The 20382-nt window shown below is 39.4% G+C and overlaps 1 protein-coding gene across 17 annotated transcripts in view; it reads left to right on the forward strand.

The window, feature by feature from the left end:
* The window catches only part of MGA (MAX dimerization protein MGA), a 166395-nt gene that overhangs the window by 86943 nt on the left and 59070 nt on the right, over positions 1-20382 (forward strand). For 16 of the 17 annotated variants that reach the window (XM_064374873.1, XM_064374877.1, XM_064374880.1 and 13 more), the window contains 6 exons: positions 3209-4157; positions 5499-5577; positions 5700-5795; positions 16008-16139; positions 16376-16480; positions 18918-19585. In XM_064374873.1, the coding sequence (XP_064230943.1) occupies positions 3209-4157; positions 5499-5577; positions 5700-5795; positions 16008-16139; positions 16376-16480; positions 18918-19585 (2029 nt within the window). Of the gene's footprint in view, positions 1-3208; positions 4158-5498; positions 5578-5699; positions 5796-16007; positions 16140-16375; positions 16481-18917; positions 19586-20382 lie in introns of those variants that run through there. The other variant, XM_064374882.1, reaches the window with a different exon arrangement.

Raw genomic sequence — 20382 nt, forward strand, 5'->3', positions numbered from 1 at the left:
AATGTCTACAATTTTAAAGGCTTCTTTTGGTAGGTATAGAACATTAGGTTGGGAGTTTTTCTTTCAACACTACATGTTGGGTAAAGTATATTGTCTTCTGACTTAGATAAGTTTCCAGTGAGTCACTTGTCAGTCTGTTGTTCTCCTTGTTATTCCTCCAATGTAATGTCTGTTTTTCCCTCTGCTGCTTTCAAGGTTTTTCTCTTCATCTTTCATTTTCAGCAGCCTGATCCTTGATGTGCCTCGGTATGACTTTTCTTGTTTTTCTTCTCTTTGTCCTCATGGTTGCTTGCTGAGCTTCTTGGATCTGTGGGTTAAAATCTTTTGCTCTTGCAAGATTTTTGTTCATTTTCTCTTCAAATATTTCTTCATTTTGTTTCTCTTGCCTTTTTGGAAGGTCAGTTAGTAGTATGTTAGATCAGTTCGTGTTGTCCCAGAGATCTCTGACACTGGTTTTTTTTCTTGTTTCTCTGTCCTTCAGTCTAGGTGATTTCAAGTGGCTTCCCACTTTAGTAAATTTCAGCTCACAATTTCAGTTGTGTCAGGGGAGTGATGGGTCTCTTACCTTTGGCAGGACTTTATGACCTAAGCATTAGTAGACTACATGTTCTTTTGTTTCCAGGCCAGCCTTTCCTCCCTTCCCCCTTCCCTCCTTCCCTCCTTCTCTCCTTCCCTCTTTCCCTCCTTCCCTCTGTCCCTCCTTCCCTCCTTTCTTCCTTCCTTTTTTTTTTGAGATGGAGTCTCGCTCTCTTGCCGAGGCTGGAGTGCAATGGTGCAATATTGGCTCTCACTGGAGACTGCCAGGTTTAAGCAATTCTCTTACCTCAGCCTTCTGAGTAGCTGGGGTTATAGACGAGTGCCACAACACTTGGCTAATTTTTTTTGTATTTTTAGTAGAGATAAGGTTTCTCCATGTTGGCCATGCTCTTGAACTCCTGACCTCGAGTGATTCTGCCCCGCCTTGGCCTTCCAAAGTGCTGGGATTACACACGTGAGCCACTGTGCCCACTAAGCTAGCCTTTCTGCAGCACTGCTGTTTATTCCACAGAAGTCCTCTGGAGTGGTGGTAATTGGACAGCACTGAAGACTAGTTTTCTATTTGAGGTCCTCTAGATTCTGCCCATGCTCAGGCATTAAAAGTTGGTTTCTCTGTGTTTCTGTAAAGATCCTTTGCCTATAGTTGTTTTTTTCTCTCCTTACTGTATCTCCAGGCTATAGCTATATAAACTGTAGCTGTCTCTGGTCACCTAGAGAAGCCTGGTCCTTTTCTGGAATTCACTTCATTTAGACTTATTTATGTCCAGAGGTCTTCAGTAGCTTTTTAGAAAAATAATTTATGTAGTGTTTTCTCATTGTTATGGCAAAAGTGATGATCTTTTGTGATCTTCCACAATCTAACAGGAAGTGGAAATCTTCCATTGGAGGATTTTCTTTTTTTTTTTTTTTTCCTTTTTTTAATTTTTAGACAAAGTCTTTCTCTGTGGCCCACAGGCTGGAGTGCAGTGGCACAATCTCGGCCCACTGCAACCTCTGCGTCCTGGGTTCAAGCAATTTTCTTGCCTCAGCCTCTGGAGTAGCTGGGACTACAGATGTGTACCACCAAAGCCTGGCTATGTTTTTTTTTTTTTTTTTGAGACAAAGTCTTGCCCTGTTGTCCAAGCTGGAGTATAGTGGCGCTCTCTTGGCTTACCACAACCTCCGCCTCCCGGGTTCAGGTGATTCTCCTGCCTCAGCCTCCCGAGAAGCTGGGATTACAGGCATGTGCCACTGCACTGAGTTAAGTTTTTGTATATTTAGTAGATACGGGGTTTCACCATGTTGGCCAGGCTGGTCTTGAACTTCTGACTTCAGGTAATCTGGCTGCCTCAGCCTCCCAAAGTGCTAGGATTATAGGCATGAGCCACCATGCCCTGCCAATTTTTTTTTATATTTTAGTAGAGATGGGGTTTCACCATGTTGCTTCCCAGGGTGGTCTCAAACTCCTAAGTTCAGGCAGTGTGCTCACCTCACCTCCCAAAGTGCTAGGATTATAGGCTTGAGCCACCACCTCCAGCTTCCATTAGAGGATTTTCAAGTAAGGTTAAGATCTTAAGTAGAAACTGCAAGGAACAAGTAACTACACATTTATGTAGTAGTTGCTAGTGCCTATTTGAGTTTTATAAAGTTTTATAAAGATAGTGACTTTAATTGGGTTAGCAAGTAGTGAAAAAGATAGTGCTTCATTAATGATGGATTAGTGTTGAAAATGTATTTTATTGGACTGAGACACTAAGGTAATATTTTCTGTGTGATTGGATCCTATGGAATATACTGTAGGTTATTGTTTAAGATGAGGTTGAAATGGCTGAGGATAAATTATATTGGGCTTTGAAAAGCATCCCAGATATTTATACTTTTTCCTTTAGTTTCAGAAGCCTTTGAAATGCTTTTGAAAAGGCAGATAACGTAAATACAGTTCAATATTTTATGAAGATAAATTTTTGTATTTTTAGTAGAGATGGGGCTTCACCATGTTGGCCAGGATGGTCTTCATCTCTTCATCTCAGGTGATCCGCCCACCTCGACTTCCCAAAGTGCTGGGATTATAGACGTGAGCCACAGTGCCCAGCCTTAGATGGAATCTAACCTAATTTTTTATTTCTACCATATTCTCAAGATACATTGGTATAGTTTTTAGGCTTGCAAAGGCTGATTGGAAGGAGGGGGAAACTAGATGTTTATATTGTTTTTGATGAATTATATCCAATATATCTGGGTCATATGCATTTGCCTTCAACTATCCTATCTTTTATTTTGAGGATTAATGGTGAATTCTTTATATTGAAAGTGAGGTTTTCAATTTTAAAGTTGAAAAATCATCCGGCAACATCATGACTATACTAAAAAGCAGTGAATTGTATACTCTAAAATGGCTGAGATACTATGTTTTATGTTATGTGAATTTAATCTCAAACATATAGGAAAAAATCAGCTGGCAGTTTGGAGGCCCTTTCCTGTTTGTTGCAGTTCTTAGTTATGATGGATGTGTGTTTGCTTTACAGGGTTGTTAATCGGCATGTGGATTTTTGGAATTTTTTTTAGTGTTTTTGAGGAATGACTGATGAAATCTGATGTGTTACTTGGACTCCTAACATCTCTTTTTCCTCTCTGAGTCTTGTTTATGGATTGTTTTTTACTTTTTAAATCCCTTTCTCCCCTCTCTCTTCAGTCTTATTGCCAATAATTTTGAAGATGACTCCCATATAACTTCACCATTAGACCAGAATGGAAGCTTCAATGTTGTTATTAAAGAAGAACCTCTAGATGATTATGACTACGAACTTGGTGAGTGCCCAGAAGGGGTCACTGTGAAACAGGAAGAGACAGATGAAGAGACGGATGTATACTCAAACAGTGATGATGATCCTATACTAGAGAAACAGCTAAAGAGGCACAATAAAGTTGATAACCCAGAAGCTGACCATCTATCTTCTAAATGGCTTCCAAGCAGCCCATCAGGTGTTGCTAAAGCTAAAATGTTCAAATTAGATGCTGGAAAGATGCCAGTAGTCTATCTGGAGCCTTGTGCCGTTACCAAAAGCACAGTGAAAATTTCTGAACTGCCTGATAACATGCTTTCCACATCTCGAAAGGATAAATCTTCTATGTTGGCAGAATTTGAATATTTACCTACATACATTGAAAATTCCAATGAGACTGCCTTTTGCTTAGGCAAGGAATCAGAAAATGGTCTTAGAAAACATTCACCAGATCTAAGAGTGGTACAAAAATATCCCTTACTGAAAGAGCCTCAGTGGAAATATCCTGATATATCTGACAGCATTAGCACAGAAAGAATACTTGACAGTTCAAAGGGTTCAGCTGGGGACTCACTTGCAGGAAGAGAGGAGTTGGGCAGAAAGAGAACAACTATGCTTAAGATTGCAACAGCCCCAAAGGTAGTGAATGCTAATCAGAATGCCTCTCCAAATATACCTGGAAAAAGAGGAAGGCCGCGAAAATTGAAACTCTGTAAGGCAGGAAGACCACCTAAAAACACAGGAAAGTCTTTAATTTCTACAAAGAATACCCCTGTAGGCCCTGGGAGTACCTTTCCAGATGTGAAGCCTGATCTGGAAGATGTGGATGGTGTTCTCTTTGTTTCCTTTGAATCAAAGGTAAGATTGTAATTTTCAGGATACTTTCAAAGGCTAATTAGTTACACTGCAATTGTATACTGGCTTATAACTAACTCGATTTATAATCTAGTTTTGTGACTACAGCTGTTTGTAAGGGTGTAAGAGGGGTGAGGTGTAGAGGGAAGTGTTTCCAAAATGTTTGGTTTAGTTAACAGGCATCACTTAAGATATTTCATTTGAATAGACTTAAAAAATTTAAGTCTTGCTTAGCTTTCAGTTCATGATTTATGCATAGATGTGTTTTAAAAATCTTCAGGTCTTAGTGGAATCATCATTATGGATTTTTGAAAGGCCTAAAAATACATAAAACGTTTACTAACTCTTTGGCGATATTCCTTTTATTTTACCTCCTAGTTTTCCTTTCTTTGCTTTCTTTCTTTTTCTTTCTTTCCCTCCCTTTCCTTCCTTCCTTCCTTCTTTCCCTCCCTCCCTCCCTCCCTTCCTTCCTTTTTTCATTCCTTTCCTTTCCTTTTTCCTTTCGTTTCCTTTCTTTCAGATTATTGTTCTGTTGCTCTTTCTTTCTTCAGATTATTGTTCTGTTGCCCAGGCTGGAGTCCAGTGTTGTGATCTCAGCTCACTGCAGTCTCCATCTCCCTGGTTCAAACCGTTCTTGTGTTTCAGCCTTCCATGTACCTGGGATTACAGGCGTGTGCCACCACACCCAGCTAATTTTTGTAATTTTAGTAGAGATGGGATTTCGCCATGTTGGCCAGGCTGGTTTTGAACTTCTGGCCTCCAGGAATCTGCCTGCCTCGGCATCCCGAGCCACTGCACCTGGCCTCGGTTTTCAAAAGTAGTAATAGAGTAACGTTGGAAAACCAAATATTAATAGTCATCTTAACTCTGCTGTCTTACACATTGACAGTCTGTTTATTGCACTCTGAGTCTTCAACCAGATTATTTCTCTTTGAAATTTTTATGGAAGCCTAGTCTTTCTTAATTAACTATACATATGTTGGATGTTTCATCCATTCTACCTGTTCTTTTCCTCCCTTCTTGTTAGCTGAGTAAGCTATCTGTATATAGACTCTGAGAAATGAACATGCAAATTGGCATACACTTTGAGGTCAGTTAGCTTAGTATGACATACTCACATTTTTTTGCTTTCCTTTTTTCCCTTTCTTATTATTAAAGTAATATTAATGTGGAACACTTAGAAAATACCACAAAGTATGAAAAAAATTACTCGTGTTCTGCCAATTTTAGTATCACTGTAAGTATGGAGATTTTTTTCCTCCTGGTCTTTAATTTTTCTTTTTAAATCCTGTTTTACATTTATTTTTCAGAAGTAATATGAACTATTTTTTTTTTCATTTATAGGAGGCTCTGGACATTCACGCAGTTGATGGGACAACAGAAGAATCTTCTGGTCTTCAGGCATCAACCACAAATGACTCAGGTATTATAAAATAGTATAAAATGAGTTGTATTTGTGGTTTGGGCTCCAGTAATGAAACATGCAACACTCATTTGTCTGTAGTGTACAGTAGCTTATTTTATTACTGTTTGTTTTGGGAGTAGGTTGCAGAGCAAGAATTTCCCAGTTGGAAAAGGAGTTGATAGAAGATTTGAAGTCTTTGCGGCATAAGCAGGTGATACATCCTGGTCTTCAAGAAGGTAATAGACAAGTGACTTTTTTTCTGGTTGTCTTTTTTCTCTCTTTCTTCCCTACTGTTTCTCCTCTTTTTCCTCTCTCCTTCTCTTTTCTTTTTCTTTTCTGTTTTTCCTCCTTTCTTTCTAGCCTCGATTTTGTTTCTTTCAGTGCCTTTCAGTTTGCGTGTTTTTCTCTTCTCTGTTTCCATAATTCTTCCCTTTTATTTAAAAACCATGTCTAGGTCTTCTTTATCCTAATATCTTCTGTAAGAAAAAAATGAAGCATGGTAAGCACACAATATTTTCTTTGTTCATTCTTAAAACCTGGTATTCTCCCCCACTCCTATTTCTCATCTTAATTTGATTGCTTTTGTTTATGTGTTTGTTTTTATAATTTTGGAGGATCTTCCTTGTCCTTTAGTAATATGTTTAGGTGTGTAAATAGAAGAATACTCTTCTCTCTCATGTTTTGGCTGCAAACATCTATTTTATATATATGATGTACCAGTGGGAAGTTAATTTAAAATTTTCATGATTTTTAAAAAAATTTTATTTTACTTTCAGTTCTGGGATACATGTGCAGAATTTGCAGGTTTATTATTACATGTGTACACATGTGCTATGGTGGTTTACCGCACCTGTCAACCCATCATCTAGGTTTTAAGCCCCACGTGCATTAGGTATTTGTCCTAATGCTCTCCCTCCCCTTGCCTCCTACCCCCTGACAGGCCTTGGTGAGTGATGTTCCTCTCCTTGTGTCCATGTGTTCTCATTGTTCAACTCCCACTATGAGTGAGGACATGTGGTATTTGATTTTCTGTTCCTGTGTTAATTTGCTGAGAAGGATGGGTTCCAGCTTCATCCATGTCCCTGCAGAGGACATGAACTCAGTCTTTTTTATGGCTGCAGTTTTCATTATTATCTTTATTTTATTGTAATGCATTATCTTGGCCTTGATGATGTTGCTTAATCTTTAAAAAAACGTATCTACTGTGGTTATTAACATTATGATCACTACTGATTTTCCTGTTTTGTGATGTAATTTTAGGCTGTGGCCCAATTTTTAGTTTCTTATAAATATCTTTGATTTTAGATATGCATATTGGAGTAGTTTTTTGAGTTTTTGACACTAATTTTCAGAAGACTGTCTAGCTTGTTTACACTATATAGTAGTTCATTTACCTGAGAGTCTAAACGTTACAAGCTATCAAAGAAGGACTATAACACTAGTCGTTCAGTTTCTAAATAAAATGGTAATACTTGGGAGGTTTTTTTTTGGTTTGTTTTTTATTTTTTTTGAGATGGAGTTTCACTTAGCTGCCCAGGCTGGAGTGCAATGGCGTGTTCTTGGCCCACTGCAACCTCTACCTCTCGGATTCAAACAATTCTCCTGCTTCAGCCTCCCAAGTAGCTGGGATTACAGGCACATACCACTATGTCTGGCTAATTTTTTTGTATTTTTACTCGGGATGGGGTTTCACCATGTTGGCCAGGCTGATCTCAAACTCCTGACCTCAGGTGATCTGCCTGACTCGGCTTCCCAAAGTGCTGGGATTATAGGCATGAGCCACTGTGCCCAGCAATACTTGAAGGATTTTTGCTTTAATGGAAGGCAGCTGGTGTGACAATGTGATCTTAAGGTGTGCAGATCCCAGTCTCAGTCAGTCAATGTGGACTGATTGCTGTGGATTGTAATAGACAGTCACATCATAGCAGTCTTGCAGATAACATTTGCTGCTGTTTATTGTCAGCTTTAACTTCTATTTTATTTAAATAACACACTCTTCTCCCTTTTTTTTCCCCTTTGCCTTTCTTCATTCCTCCCTATCTTTAACTTAACCTACCTGTCTTCTCCCTTTTCCACTTCCATTTTTTTTGTTATTTACTTGATAATACAGAAATAATATGACATTTATATTCTGTTCTTTTAAACTTAATCCCTACATTTAAAATATCTTAGTTTGGGAGTTAAATACATTCAGTGCTTGCAGCTGGTCCTTTTGCTCTGGTTTATTTGCCTAGTATTTGCTGGTTAACTAAGCTTTGACTGTTTTTCCTTCTTTTATAGATACCTTAGTCAAATTTATACTCTTTTCCTTAATGGAATGGGGGTGTTCAAAAGCCAGTGTGTATGGAAACTAACTAGGTAACATAAATAGTGAAATTAGCCTGAATTTGGGGGCTAGACTTGGACTCTGGTGGGGTAGAGTACAGGCACCTCTTCTAAAGGGACAGCTGCATCAGTGGATTGCTGTCATATGGAAAAATGGGCCCAGAATTCTGAGGTCTTCCCATAGTTCAGTAGAAGCTGGAGTGGCTGTGTGATGTCTCTGAAGTGGTGGGAGCTAATAGTTTTTTGGGCAACTAACTCAGAGTTTTAAAAACACAGCCAAACAAAACATCTCAGTAGCTATTGCTTTTCACCTTCTTTATAGAGTCTGCATTGTTGCAAGTTTATGTTTAATCCTCAGGTTGTTAAAATTTATTCAACTACTTGCTTACATAGTTTATTTTAATTATTTATTTATTTTTTTGAGACGAAGTCTCACTCTATCGCCCAGGCTAGAGTTCAGTGGCACAATCTTGGCTCTCTGCAACCTCAGCCTCCCAAGTTCAGGCAATTCTCCTTCCTCAGCCTCCTGAGTAGCTGGGATTACAGGTGTGTGCCACCATGCCCAGGTAATATTTGTATTTTTAGTAGAGACGGGGTTTCACCATGTTGGTCAGGCTGGTCTCAAACTCCTGACCTCGTGATCCACTCGCCTTGGCCTCCCAGAGTGCTGGGATTACAGACATGAGCCATTGCACCCGGCCATAGTTTTGTTTTTTAAAAACAAATCTGTAATCTGTGTGGTTCTTCAATGTGTGAGGTAGAGTCCTGTTTTGGACTTTTTTTCCTCTATTTTATTTTGGCATATTTTTCTCCCCAACATTTGTTTCCTTTAAAAAGCTATACTTGGGCTGGGCACCGTGGCTCATGCCTGCAATCCCATTACTGGCACAGTGGCTTACACCTGTAATCCCAGCACTTTGGGAGGCTGAGGCAGGTGGATCACTTGAGGCCAGGAGTTCGAGACCAGTCTGACCAACGTGGTGAAACCCCGTCTCTACTAAAAATACAAAAAATTAGCCAGGCATGGTGGTGCGCCCCTGTAGTCGCAGCTACTCTGGAGGTTGAGGCAGTAGAATTGCTTGAACCCAGGAGGTAGAGGTTGCATTGAGCTGAGATTGCGCCACTGCACTCTAGCCTGGGTGACACAGCAAGACCTTTTCTCAAAAAAACAAACAAATGAAAACTACAACAACAAAAAACTGGACTTAAACAGTTTCTAAAGAATAAAGTTAGTTTGGCGAAATATTTGTAGTAACAGGCTGATGCCAATCCCAGGTCTCTGAAGGTAATGATGAAAGTATTCTAGGTTCATCTCTAAAATTTGATTCTTGAAGTAATTTTTTAAATTTCAACTTCATAATGTCATATTTCTTTGCTCTGCTATTAACTATAATTTCATTATTCTTTAGAAAATAGCACTTAAACATCTTTTGAGCTGAAAACCCTTGAAAAACTAGAAAAGCTTTTTGAGTTTGCTTTTGTTTTTTTTTGGAGACAGGGTGTCGCTCTGTCGTTCATGCTGGAGAGCAGTGGTGTGATCTTGGCTCACCGGGTTCAAGCAATTCTCCTGTCTCAGCCTCCTGAGTAGCTGGGACTACAGGAGTGTGCTACCACACCCAGCTAAGTTTTTGCATTTTTAGTAGAGACAGGGTTTCACCATTTTAGCCAGGATGGTCTCAATCTCCTGACCTCGTGATCCATCCACGTCGGCCTCACAAAGTGCTGGGATTACAGGTGTGAGCCACTGTGTCTGGCCTTGAGTTTACTTTAAAATTGGGAAAGCCATGTTGTTTAAGCCTGGGAAATTGTTTTTATTGTTGTTGGTAGTTTTGCTTAAAAATAAAATAAGATTCTTAATTTTTCTTTCCATAGTACAATATTTTTCTGTTTCCTATGCTACCTTTACTGTATCTACATTGGTCTGCTTTTTAAGTCTATTAGTTTATCTGAAGTTATCATCTGTCTTTGCATTTTAAATGTTTGTTTAAAGCATTTCTCCTTCATTGCTAGCAAGTCAATTATTGTCAGTTTTTAAAGTAAGCTTTATATTTTAGAAGAGTTTTAGATTTATGGAAAAATGAGGAACACAGTATAGAGAATTCCTTTTTCCCACTTCTAATTTTCAGCATCCAGAATTTCTCCTATTAATATCTAACATTAGATTGGTACATTTGTTACAGTTAGTGAACCAGTACTGATAACATTGTTATTTAAAGTTCATACTTTACTCGGATTTCCTTAGTTTTTACCCAGTGTTCTTTTTTTTGCATCTAGGGCTCCATTCAGGATGCCACAATGCTTTTATTAGTGATGTCTCCTTAGAATCTTCCTGGTTGTGACAGTTTCTCAGATTTTGTGTTTAATGACCTTGACAGTTTTGTAGAGTCAGGTATTTTTATAGATGTCCCTCAGTTGAGACTTACCATCCCATAATATCAAGGGTACATATATTCAGCATGATTGATTTATCACTGTTGATGTTGACTTTGATCACCTGGTTGAGGTATTGTCAGTTTCTTCACTGTGAAGTTAACCTCCCCTGCCCCTGCTTCTCTCCATACTGTACTCTTTGGAAGGAAGTCATTATACTTAGCTCACAATGTGTGAGAAGTTACATTGTACCTCCTTGAGTGTAGCCTATCTGTGTAAGTTATTTGGAGTTATTTTGCACCAGAGATTTGCCTACTCTTCATTTAAAAAAATTTACTTTTCAGGTGAAACCCTGTCTTGCTAAAAGTACAAAATTAGCTGGGTGTGGTGGTGTGTGCCTGTAATCCCAGCTACTTGGGAGACTGAGGCAGGAGAATCTCTCCTGGGGGGTAGAGATTGCAGTGAGCAGAGATCTTACCACTGCACTCCAGCCTGGGCAACAGAGCAAGACTCCATCTCAAAAAGAATAAAAAATTCGCTTATCAGTGTGGACTCTTATCAGTTTTAATGTTTTTTTGTTTTCTTTTGTTTTATTTTTTGGTTTTTGTTTTTGAGTCAGGGTCTTGCTTTGTCACCCAGCCTAGGCTGTAGTTCAGTGAGGTGAACATGGCTCACTGCAGCCTCAACCTCCTGAGCCCCAGTGATCCCATGTCAGCCCCCCAAGTAGCTGGGACTACAAGCACATGCCATCACACTTGGCTATTTTTTTTTTTTTTGTATTTTTTTGTAGAGTTGGGGTTTCGCCATGTTGCCCAGGCTGGTCTCGAACTCAAGAGATCTGCCTGCCTTGGCCTCCTGAAGTGCTGGGATTCTATGCCTGAGCCATTATGTCTGGTCAGTTTTAATGTTGATTTACTTTGTGAGTAATGACAATATTTCAAGAACTCTTTCCCTCTTTTTAAAAAATTATTTATTAAAATTGTTTTATTTTTCCTTAAAATATATATTTTTTAAGAGATGGGGTCTTGCAATTTTGCCCGGGCTGGTCTCAAACTCCTGGCTTCAGTCTATCCTCCCAAGTAGCTGGAATTACAAGTTTGAGCCATGGTGCCCTGCAGTTAAAAAAAAAAAAATTCCGAATGTTGTATTAAATAAGTGATTAGCTAGAGTTTTCCTTATAGTATATGCTTTTCTGTTCTATGTTTACGACTTCCATAGGTGTTCATAGAACTATAAACATCTTGAGTGTACTTTTGCATTTCAGTGGGTTTAGCTAGCAATAGGCATTTTTCACTGTATCTTTTCTTAGGTGAATCTGCCTTTGCTTAAATCTAAAGGTTATCTCAGCTTTATCTTTATGAGTCTTTTTGTAATTTTGAAACCTCCGCCTCCCAGGTTCAAGTTAGTCTCCTGCCTCAGCCTCCCAAGTACCTGGGACTACAGTTGCATGCCACCATGCAGGCTAATTTTTATATTTTTAGTAGAGATGGGGTTTTACCATGTTATCCAGGATGGTCTTGATCTCCTGACTTCATGATCCACCTGCCTCGGCTTCCCAAAGTGCTGAGATTACAGGTGTGAGCCACCACACCTGGCTTTTTTGTAATTTTTTAAAGAAGTAGCTTCTAATATGGTGAAATGAAGCAAAACCATTTAGAAGTATAGTTTAAACTGACATATGTAGGCAGTATTTTAGGTTCTAAATAGGCTCTGGTTGAATGAAAATATAAAAATTTTAGGTTTTTCACAATATGCTTTCTATGAATTATTCTGCTAACTATTATTTTCTGTAAGCTAAAGTTATTTATGCCCATTTCATATGAAATCAGCTGAGTCTAGGTCTCAGGTGTCTGTTACTTGGGGGAAAGGATTTTCTTTCATGATCAGGAAAGTCTGGATAAACTAAATTGGGTATTACATTAAACAAGGTTTATGTGCCATTGACCTTTCTATTTTAGGGCTTATAAGAATTTGTATTTTTTAAATAAATTATATTTGGTCTTTTTTGTTTGTTCTTAGGATTCGGTATTATTGTGTGAGGAAGCAGTTAAAATAGACAAGTAAATGCAGACAAGAAAATATCTAGGAAACACAGTCTCTAAATAGATTTTTTTTTTTTTTTTTTTTTTGCCACGAGGTCTTTACTCTGTGGCCTAGGCTGGAGTACATTGGTGTCATCTTGGCTCACTGCAACTTTTGTCTCCCGAGTTCAAGAGATTCTTGTGCTTCAGCCTCCTGAGTAGCTGGGATTACAGGCACACATCACCACTCCTGGCTAATTTGTATCATTAGTAGAGATGGGGTTTCACCATGTTGACCAGGCTGGTCTTGATCTCCTGACCTCAGGTGATCTGCCTGCCTCAGCCTCCCAAAGTTGTGGAATTACAGGTGTGAGCCAGTGTGCCCAGCCTCTTTGTATTTTTTTTTTAATTAATTTTTTTTTTTTTTTTTTAAAGAAATGGTGTCTCACTATGTTGCCCAGGCTGATCTGAAACTCCTGGTCTCAAGTAATCCTCTGGCCTTGGCCTCCCAAAGGGGTGGGATTACAGGCATGAACCACTGTGCCTGGCTGATTGTATAAATCTAGATTTTTATGTGTCTACCTCCTTGCCAGTATGGTACGTTTTTTACACCTTTATTCTTTTCTTTCTCTATTGACAGTTGTTCTGGCAGTTTTTGTTATTAATAATAAGTAATTTTGTTTTATCAGAGCACTATAGTATCTCATTTGATTGTTTAGGATTCATTTTCACTTGAATTCGTGAATTAGCTTTAGCTTCTTGATTTCTGGTTTCACCCTCTGTTCCTCCTCTCCTTTCCTTGTTATTTCCTACTTATTCTAACTTAGTTAATAGTGTATATATATATATTCTATGTATATAAATTATATATTATGCAAGTTATATCATTTATTATGTTCTATTATATATATAGAAAATATAAAAGGTAAACAAAATAGTTACAAAATACATAACATATATAACTGTATTTTTAGTAGTTTTACCAGATTCCTTTGGGCTTTCCAGGTTTTGTTTGTTTTATTTTGTTTGGTTTTGTTTTTTGAGACAGAGTCTCCCTTTGTCGCCCAGGGTGGAGTATAGTGGTGGGATCTCGGCTCACTGTAACCTCTGTCTCCCAGGTTCAAGTGATTCTCCCGAGTCAACCTCCTGAGTAGCTGGGAGTACACACCCGGCTAATTTTTGTATTTTTAGTAGAGATGGAGCTTCACCATGTTGGCCAGGCTGGTCTCAAACTCCTGACCTGAGGTGATCTACCCACCTCAGCCTCCCAAAGTGGCAGGGTTACAGGCGTGAACCACTGTGCCCAGCCTCAGATTTCTTTTTGTTTACCTCTCATAAGGACTTATTTACCCTATGCTAACTATTAAAAGTCAATTGGGGAAACATAACACTAAAGCTTCTTCTTTTTTTTTTTTTAGTTCAAGACAGCGTCTTGCTTTTTTGCCTAGGCTGGAGTGCATTAGCACAATCATGGCTCACTGCGCCCTCAACCTCCTGGGTTCAAGCAGTCCTCCTGCCTCAGTCTTCTGAGTAGCTGGGATCACAGCCATGTGCAATTACACCCAGCTAATTTCTGAATTTTTTTGTACAAATGGGAGTCTCACTCTGTTGCCCAGACTAGTCTGAACTTCTGGATGCAAGCAGTCCTTCTGCTTTGGCCTTCCAAAGTGGTGGGATTACAGGTGTGAGTCATCAAGCCCCAGCCTGAGAAATTTCTTTTATCTCTCTGAGGCCATCTGCTTTACAGAGAAAGTATAGTAAATTCTCAAAGCATACAACTGTGTGTCGTGGATTGGTTTTCTTTTACTGTTGAGAGAACTAAAGAGAAGTTTAGCCCAAGTCGTACAATTAAAAAGTATTAAAGACAAGATTAGAAACCATTATTTTGACTCATAATCCTTTATTTCCCACAGTTGACTGGGAACATGAGGAAAGAATGTTTTATTTGATATTTTAATTATATTGTGTGATTAAACAAAATAAATATGTAATACAATAAAAATATGTTAAAGAACTGGCATTGAAAACTAAAACACAATCTTTTTTTTTTTTTTGAGACGGAGTTTCACTCCTGTTGCCCGGGGTGGAGTGCAATGGTGCGATCTTGGCTCACTGCAAACCTCCACCTCCCGAGTTTAAGTGATTCTCCTGCTGCAACCTCCTGAGTAGCTGGGATTACAGGCGTGCCCCTACATACTCAGCTAATTTTTTATTTTTAGTAGGGATGGGATTTCTCCATGTTGGTCAGGTTGGTCTCGAACTCCCGACCTCAGGTGATCTGCCTGCCTTCACCTCCCAAAGTGTTGGGATTATAGACGTGAGCCACTGCGCCTGACTTTTTTTTTTTTTGAACTCTTGGTCACAAGTGGTCTTCCTGCCTCAGTCTTCCAAGTAGTTGGGACTACAGGTACATGCTACAGTGCCTGACTTGCCATCTTTTGTTCAGATAGATTTTATGTAGAGGGTACAATGTGGTTCATAATGTACCTAATGTCTTTACATGTTAGAGAACCAGCACTATGTGAGCTTTTTATTGGGAACTTATACCTGTGCCTTTTAATGGCTTTACTGTGATACTTAACACTTTGCTTTTTTTTTTTTTTTTTTTGAGATGGAGTCTTTGTCACCCAGGCTGGAGTGCAGTGGTATGATACTGGCCCATTGCAACCTTTGCCTCCCAGGTTCAAGTGTTTCTCCTGCCTCAGCCTCCCAAGTAACTACAGGCACATGTCACCACACCTAGCTGATTTTTGTATTTTTAGTAGAGATGGGGTTTCACCATGTTGGCCAGCTGGTCTCAAACTCCTGACCTCAAGTGATCTGTTCGCCTCAGCCTCCCAAAGTGCTGGGATAACAAATGTGAGCCACCGGGCCCAGCTGATACTTAACACTTTCACTTTGAACTTTTTTTGGCCTCAGTTTTATTAAACTTTAAGTTAAATAACTTTCCAAAAGATTGCCTCTTAACCTATAAATAAGGAAGTCATAATATTTTTAGGCTTGATTAACCATAAATGTCAATAATAACTAGAGAACCAGTAGCCATAATTAGGCCAGCAGCTTAGTATATGGCAAGTTCATATGAATGGCCTTAGAAAGTCTCTGGGCCACAAAGAGTTAAAGCACAAAAGATCTGAATTTTGCCATTTTTAAATTAGTTATTTTGCTTAATAAATTACCACAAACCTAGCAACTTAAAATGATATGTTTACTGTTACGGTTTCTGTGTATCAGCAATCTGGGTGTATTGCTTAGTTGGGTACTTTGCTTAGGGTCTCATCAAGGCTACAGTTAAAATACTGGCCAGGTCTGTTTTCTCAAAGACTTAGTTGGAGAGGAATCTGCTTCCAGTTTACCTTAGCTTGTTGGCAAAATTTATTTCATTGCAGCTCCAACAAGATGGATAACTTGTGTTGTCACGTGCACATTGTCATGCCTTTCCTATTTCCCTTGCCACATTCTGTTGGTTAGAAACAAATTAGAGGCCCTGCCTACTACACTCAGCAGAGTGAGGGGGGTTATACAAATGTGTAATACCAGATGGCATGGATCATGGGGACACCTTAAAGTGAATCTGTAACTGTTTTTTTCATTGTTTTTGCTCTTCACTGTCTCCTTTGTCTCTCTTGACTTTACCCCTCACCATCTCCCAGGCACAAGTAAAAAAAAAAGAAGGGAGATAATATGATTTATGATTGATTCATGGGAATATGATTTCCTTTTTTCTTGTAGTGGGCTTAAAATTGAATTCAGTGGATCCAACAATGAGCATTGATCTTAAATACTTGGGAGTACAGTTACCTTTGGCTCCAGCCACTAGCTTTCCATTTTGGAACCTTACAGGAACCAACCCTGCCTCTCCTGGTGAGTACGTAACATTTGCAACATCAAACACTGTTTTTCTTGAAGTTTACGTTATTTGTGATGTAAGTAAAAAGCTACATTTATTGATGATATTTAAGATAGGTCTAAGATATTTTGTTGTTAAAGTTTTGATAAGTGATTTATATACTTACTAAATTGAAGTTTTATTAATTAATTAGGTCCATAATATTGGCCTGCTAGAAGTTTGGTCATTTCTTTGACTTTTTCTTTTATAGATGCGGGATTTCCCTTTGTTTCTAGGACAGGGAAAACCAATGATTTCACTAAGATCAAGGGATGGAGGGGAAAATTTCATAGTGCTTCTGCATCTAGGAATGAAGGTAATTAGTTTTTTAAAATTCTGTAAATGTTCTGAAACATGTAGCCAACAACCTTTTGTTAAAAGTAAGTCTTGGTTGTTTTACTTCATCCTTTCCCTCCATGATTTAAAATGAACTGAAAATACTTGTCTTTTGCTGTTTTCTGTCTGCTACTCACTTGCCTATAGTCACAACCCTGAGGTTCAGTTGGGCTTAAATAATTGCTGCATCCTTTTTAACAACAGCATTTCTGTTATTTCTATTTCTGCAGTTACAGAAAACATCATTCTAAGCATTAGTTTAGAACTGTATACTTCAGAGTTGTATAGTGATTCCCGATAGTCTTATACTTCAAAGTAAACTTCTAATCCAAGCATTTTGACTGTGTCCTTCTTGGTCTCCTTTCTTAGTGCTTTTCCTTGTTCACTGAGTTTGTTTGCAATTTATACTCTTAACTAGATAAATATACCAGTTGTCCAAAGTAGTTTTTCTCACCTTTGAATCTTTTCACTGTGTTTATAACAGTGTAATCTATGTCTTTGTACTTAATTTTTTTGTTTCTTAAAAACTAAATTTTATGGCTAGGCATAATGACTTATGCCTGTAGTCCCAGCACTTTGGGAGGCCGAAGTGAGTGGATTGCCTGAACTCAGGAACTCGAGACCAACCTGGGCAACATGGTCAAAACTCCTCTCTACAAAAAATGCAAAACAACCAGATGTGGTGGCGCATTCTTGTAGTCCCAGCTACTTGCGGGTGAGATGGGAGGATCGCTTGAGGTTGAGGCTGCAGTGGGCTGAGATCACACCACCGCACCCCAGCCTGGGTGACAGAGCGAGACCCTGTCTCAAAAAAAAAAAAAACACCAGCTAAATTTTATACCCCTCTTTTTGTGGTCTTTTTTTCTTCTCTAGTGTTTTATGCCACACTCCAGGCATTCCAATCTCTCTTCCTCTTTTAAAGACAGGATCTTACTCCATTGTCCAGGTTGGAGTGCAGTGATCCAATCTCAGCTCATTGCAGCCTTGACCTCTTGGGCTCAAGTGATCTTCCCTGCTCAGCCTCCAGAGTAGCTGTGACCATAGGAATGTGCCTTCACGCCTGGCTAATTTTTTGTAGAGATGGGATTTGCCATGTTGCCCAGGCTGGTCTTGAATTCCTGAGCCCAAGTGATCCACCTGTTCTGGCCTCCCAAAGTGCCAGGATTACAGGCATGAGCCACTGTGCCCAGCCTCAATCTCTTTTTTTTTTTTTGGAGACAGAGTCTTGCTCTGTCACCCAGGCTGGAGTGCAGTGGTGTGATCTCCGCTCGCTGCTGCAACCTCTGCTTCCCGGGTTCAAGTGATTCTCTTGCCTCAGCCTCCCAAGTATCTGGGATTACAGGCGCCTGCCACCACGCCCAGCTAATTTTTTGTATTTTTACTAGAGATGGGTTTTAACCATCTTGGCCAGGCTGGTCTTAAACTCCTGACCTCGCGATCCACCTGCCTTGGCCTCCCAAAGTGCTGGGATTACAGGAGTGAGCCACGGCGCCTGGCCAATCTCTTAAATAATCTTTTGGCCGTCTGTTGAGGCCTGCTTTAATTTAATTATTTTTTTCCCCTGTTATTTTTTTTTTTCTGAGACGGAGTTTCGCTCTTGTTACCCAGGCTGGAGTGCAGTGGCGCGATCTCGGCTCACCGCAACCTTCGCCTCCTGGGTTCAGGCAATTCTCCTGCCTCAGCCTCCTGAGTAGCTGGGATTACAGGCACGTGCCACCACACCCAGCTAATTTTTTGTATTTTTACTAGAGACGGGGTTTCACCATGTTGACCAGGATGGTCTCGATCTCTTGACCTCGTGATCCACCCGCCTCGGCCTCCCAAAGTGCTGGGATTACAGGCGTGAGCCACCACGCCTGGCCCCTGTTAAGTTTTTACTTATCTTTGGTCTCTTTAATTAGGTCAAAGATTGTCAAAGGTTGAATATTCTTAGGTTAATTATGTTGTTAGAACTTTGTAAAAATTACTGCCTCAATAAATGATGTAATGTGATAATTTTAGGGTAAGACATAATTTTAGAGAATAGATTTTAATGTGATTAGCGCTCAAGACTAGAGAATGGATTTTAATGTCATTAGTGTCTGAGACTCATTCTCTTTACTTGGTTTTATTTTTTTTCTTTCTGAGAAAGGATAGTTTATTAATGAATTTATTTTTTTTTTTAATTTATTTTTTTATAGACAGGGCCTTGCTGTGTTGCTTAGGCTGGTCTTGAACTCCTGGCCTCAAGTGATCCTCCTGCTTCTTCCTGCCAAAGTGCTGGGATTATAGATTTGAGTCACTGTGCCCAGCTAAGGGATAGTATAGAAGATTCAGTAGCTTGTAGCTCAGAATTCTTGGCCTTTTTTAGTGTTTTTGTGGAGATTCACAAATCTGTCATAGATTTATTTAAGCATTTTGTGTTTTCTTGTTTCTAGGTGGAAATTCAGAAAGTTCACTGAAAAATCGTTCCGCTTTCTGTAGTGATAAGCTAGATGAATACTTGGAAAATGAAGGCAAGCTGATGGAAACAAGCATGGGTTTCTCTTCTAATGCTCCCACATCTCCTGTGGTGTACCAGCTTCCCACTAAGAGTACCAGCTATGTACGAACACTTGATAGTGTACTAAAGAAGCAATCTACTATTTCCCCTTCTACCTCTTACTCTTTGAAACCTCATTCTGTAGCACCTGCCTCTCGAAAGGCAAAGTCTCAAAATAGACAGGCAACTTTCAGTGGCCGAACAAAATCATCTTATAAATCCATTTTACCATACCCTGTTTCACCAAAGCAGAAATACTCTCATATGATTCTAGGAGATAAGGTTACCAAGAATTCTTCAGGCACCATCTCAGAAAATCAGGCAAATAACTTTGTTGTGCCAACTTTAGATGAAAATACGTTTCCAAAGCAGATTAGTTTGCGGCAGGCACAGCAGCAGCAGCAGCAGCAGCAACAGCAACAGGGAAGTCGCCCTCCAGGCTTGTCTAAATCTCAGGTGAAGCTAATGGACCTGGAAGACTGTGCACTTTGGGAAGGAAAACCAAGGACATATATCACAGAAGAGCGAGCAGATGTATCCTTAACAACTCTACTTACAGCCCAAGTAAGTAGCTGCTGTTTTCTTGAGGCATATTAGTATTTGGCTAGAAAAAGAATGAGGTTAGTGAGGGGAAATGGGAACAGGACTTTTTGGCAGGGTGATCAGCCAGTTTTTAGCATTTAGAACCTTTGTGAGAACTAAGGCGATGTCTTCCCCATTTATTGTTCTTTACCAACTAGACACTCAGATGTAGATTCCCCACCAGCAGAGGGAGACAGTACAATTGCACTTTTGAATAACATCTCTCTCCTGTATAAAGGCAGCTGGCCATTCTCAAAATCTCTAATTTCATTCTTCAACATATGGGAAAGTACATTTGCTGATCTTGTTAACACAGCTTTGAAAATTGTGCTTTTATTATTTTTTTTGAGATGGAGTCTTGCTCTGTTGCCCAGGCTACAGTGCAATGGCAGGATGTCAGCTTACTGCAACCTTCAACCTCCAGGTTCAAGCAGTTCTCCTGCCTCAGCCTCCCAAGTAGCTAGGACTGTAGGCACATGTCACTGCTCCTGGCTAATTTTTGTATTTTTAGTGGAGACGGGGTTTCACCACGTTAGCTAGACTGATCCCGGACTCCTGACCTCAGGTGGTCCACCTGCCTCGGCCTCCCAAAGTGCTGGAACTACAGGCTTGAGTCATCATACCTGGCCTGAAAATTATGCTTTTAAAATATACTAAATCCCAGGAAATTCAAAATTAAAAACCTGTGGAGAAAAGCCTTTTGTTTTCTGTGAAATTTTGTATTAATAATTTTTCACTTATTTTATTTTTATATTTAAAGAATTTTATGGCAAGGGATG

This window comes from Aotus nancymaae, unplaced genomic scaffold (genome assembly GCF_030222135.1).
Source record: "Aotus nancymaae isolate 86718 unplaced genomic scaffold, 86718_ANA_hifiasm-v0.15.2.pri h1tg000011l, whole genome shotgun sequence".
NCBI classification, from domain to species: domain Eukaryota; kingdom Metazoa; phylum Chordata; class Mammalia; order Primates; family Aotidae; genus Aotus; species Aotus nancymaae.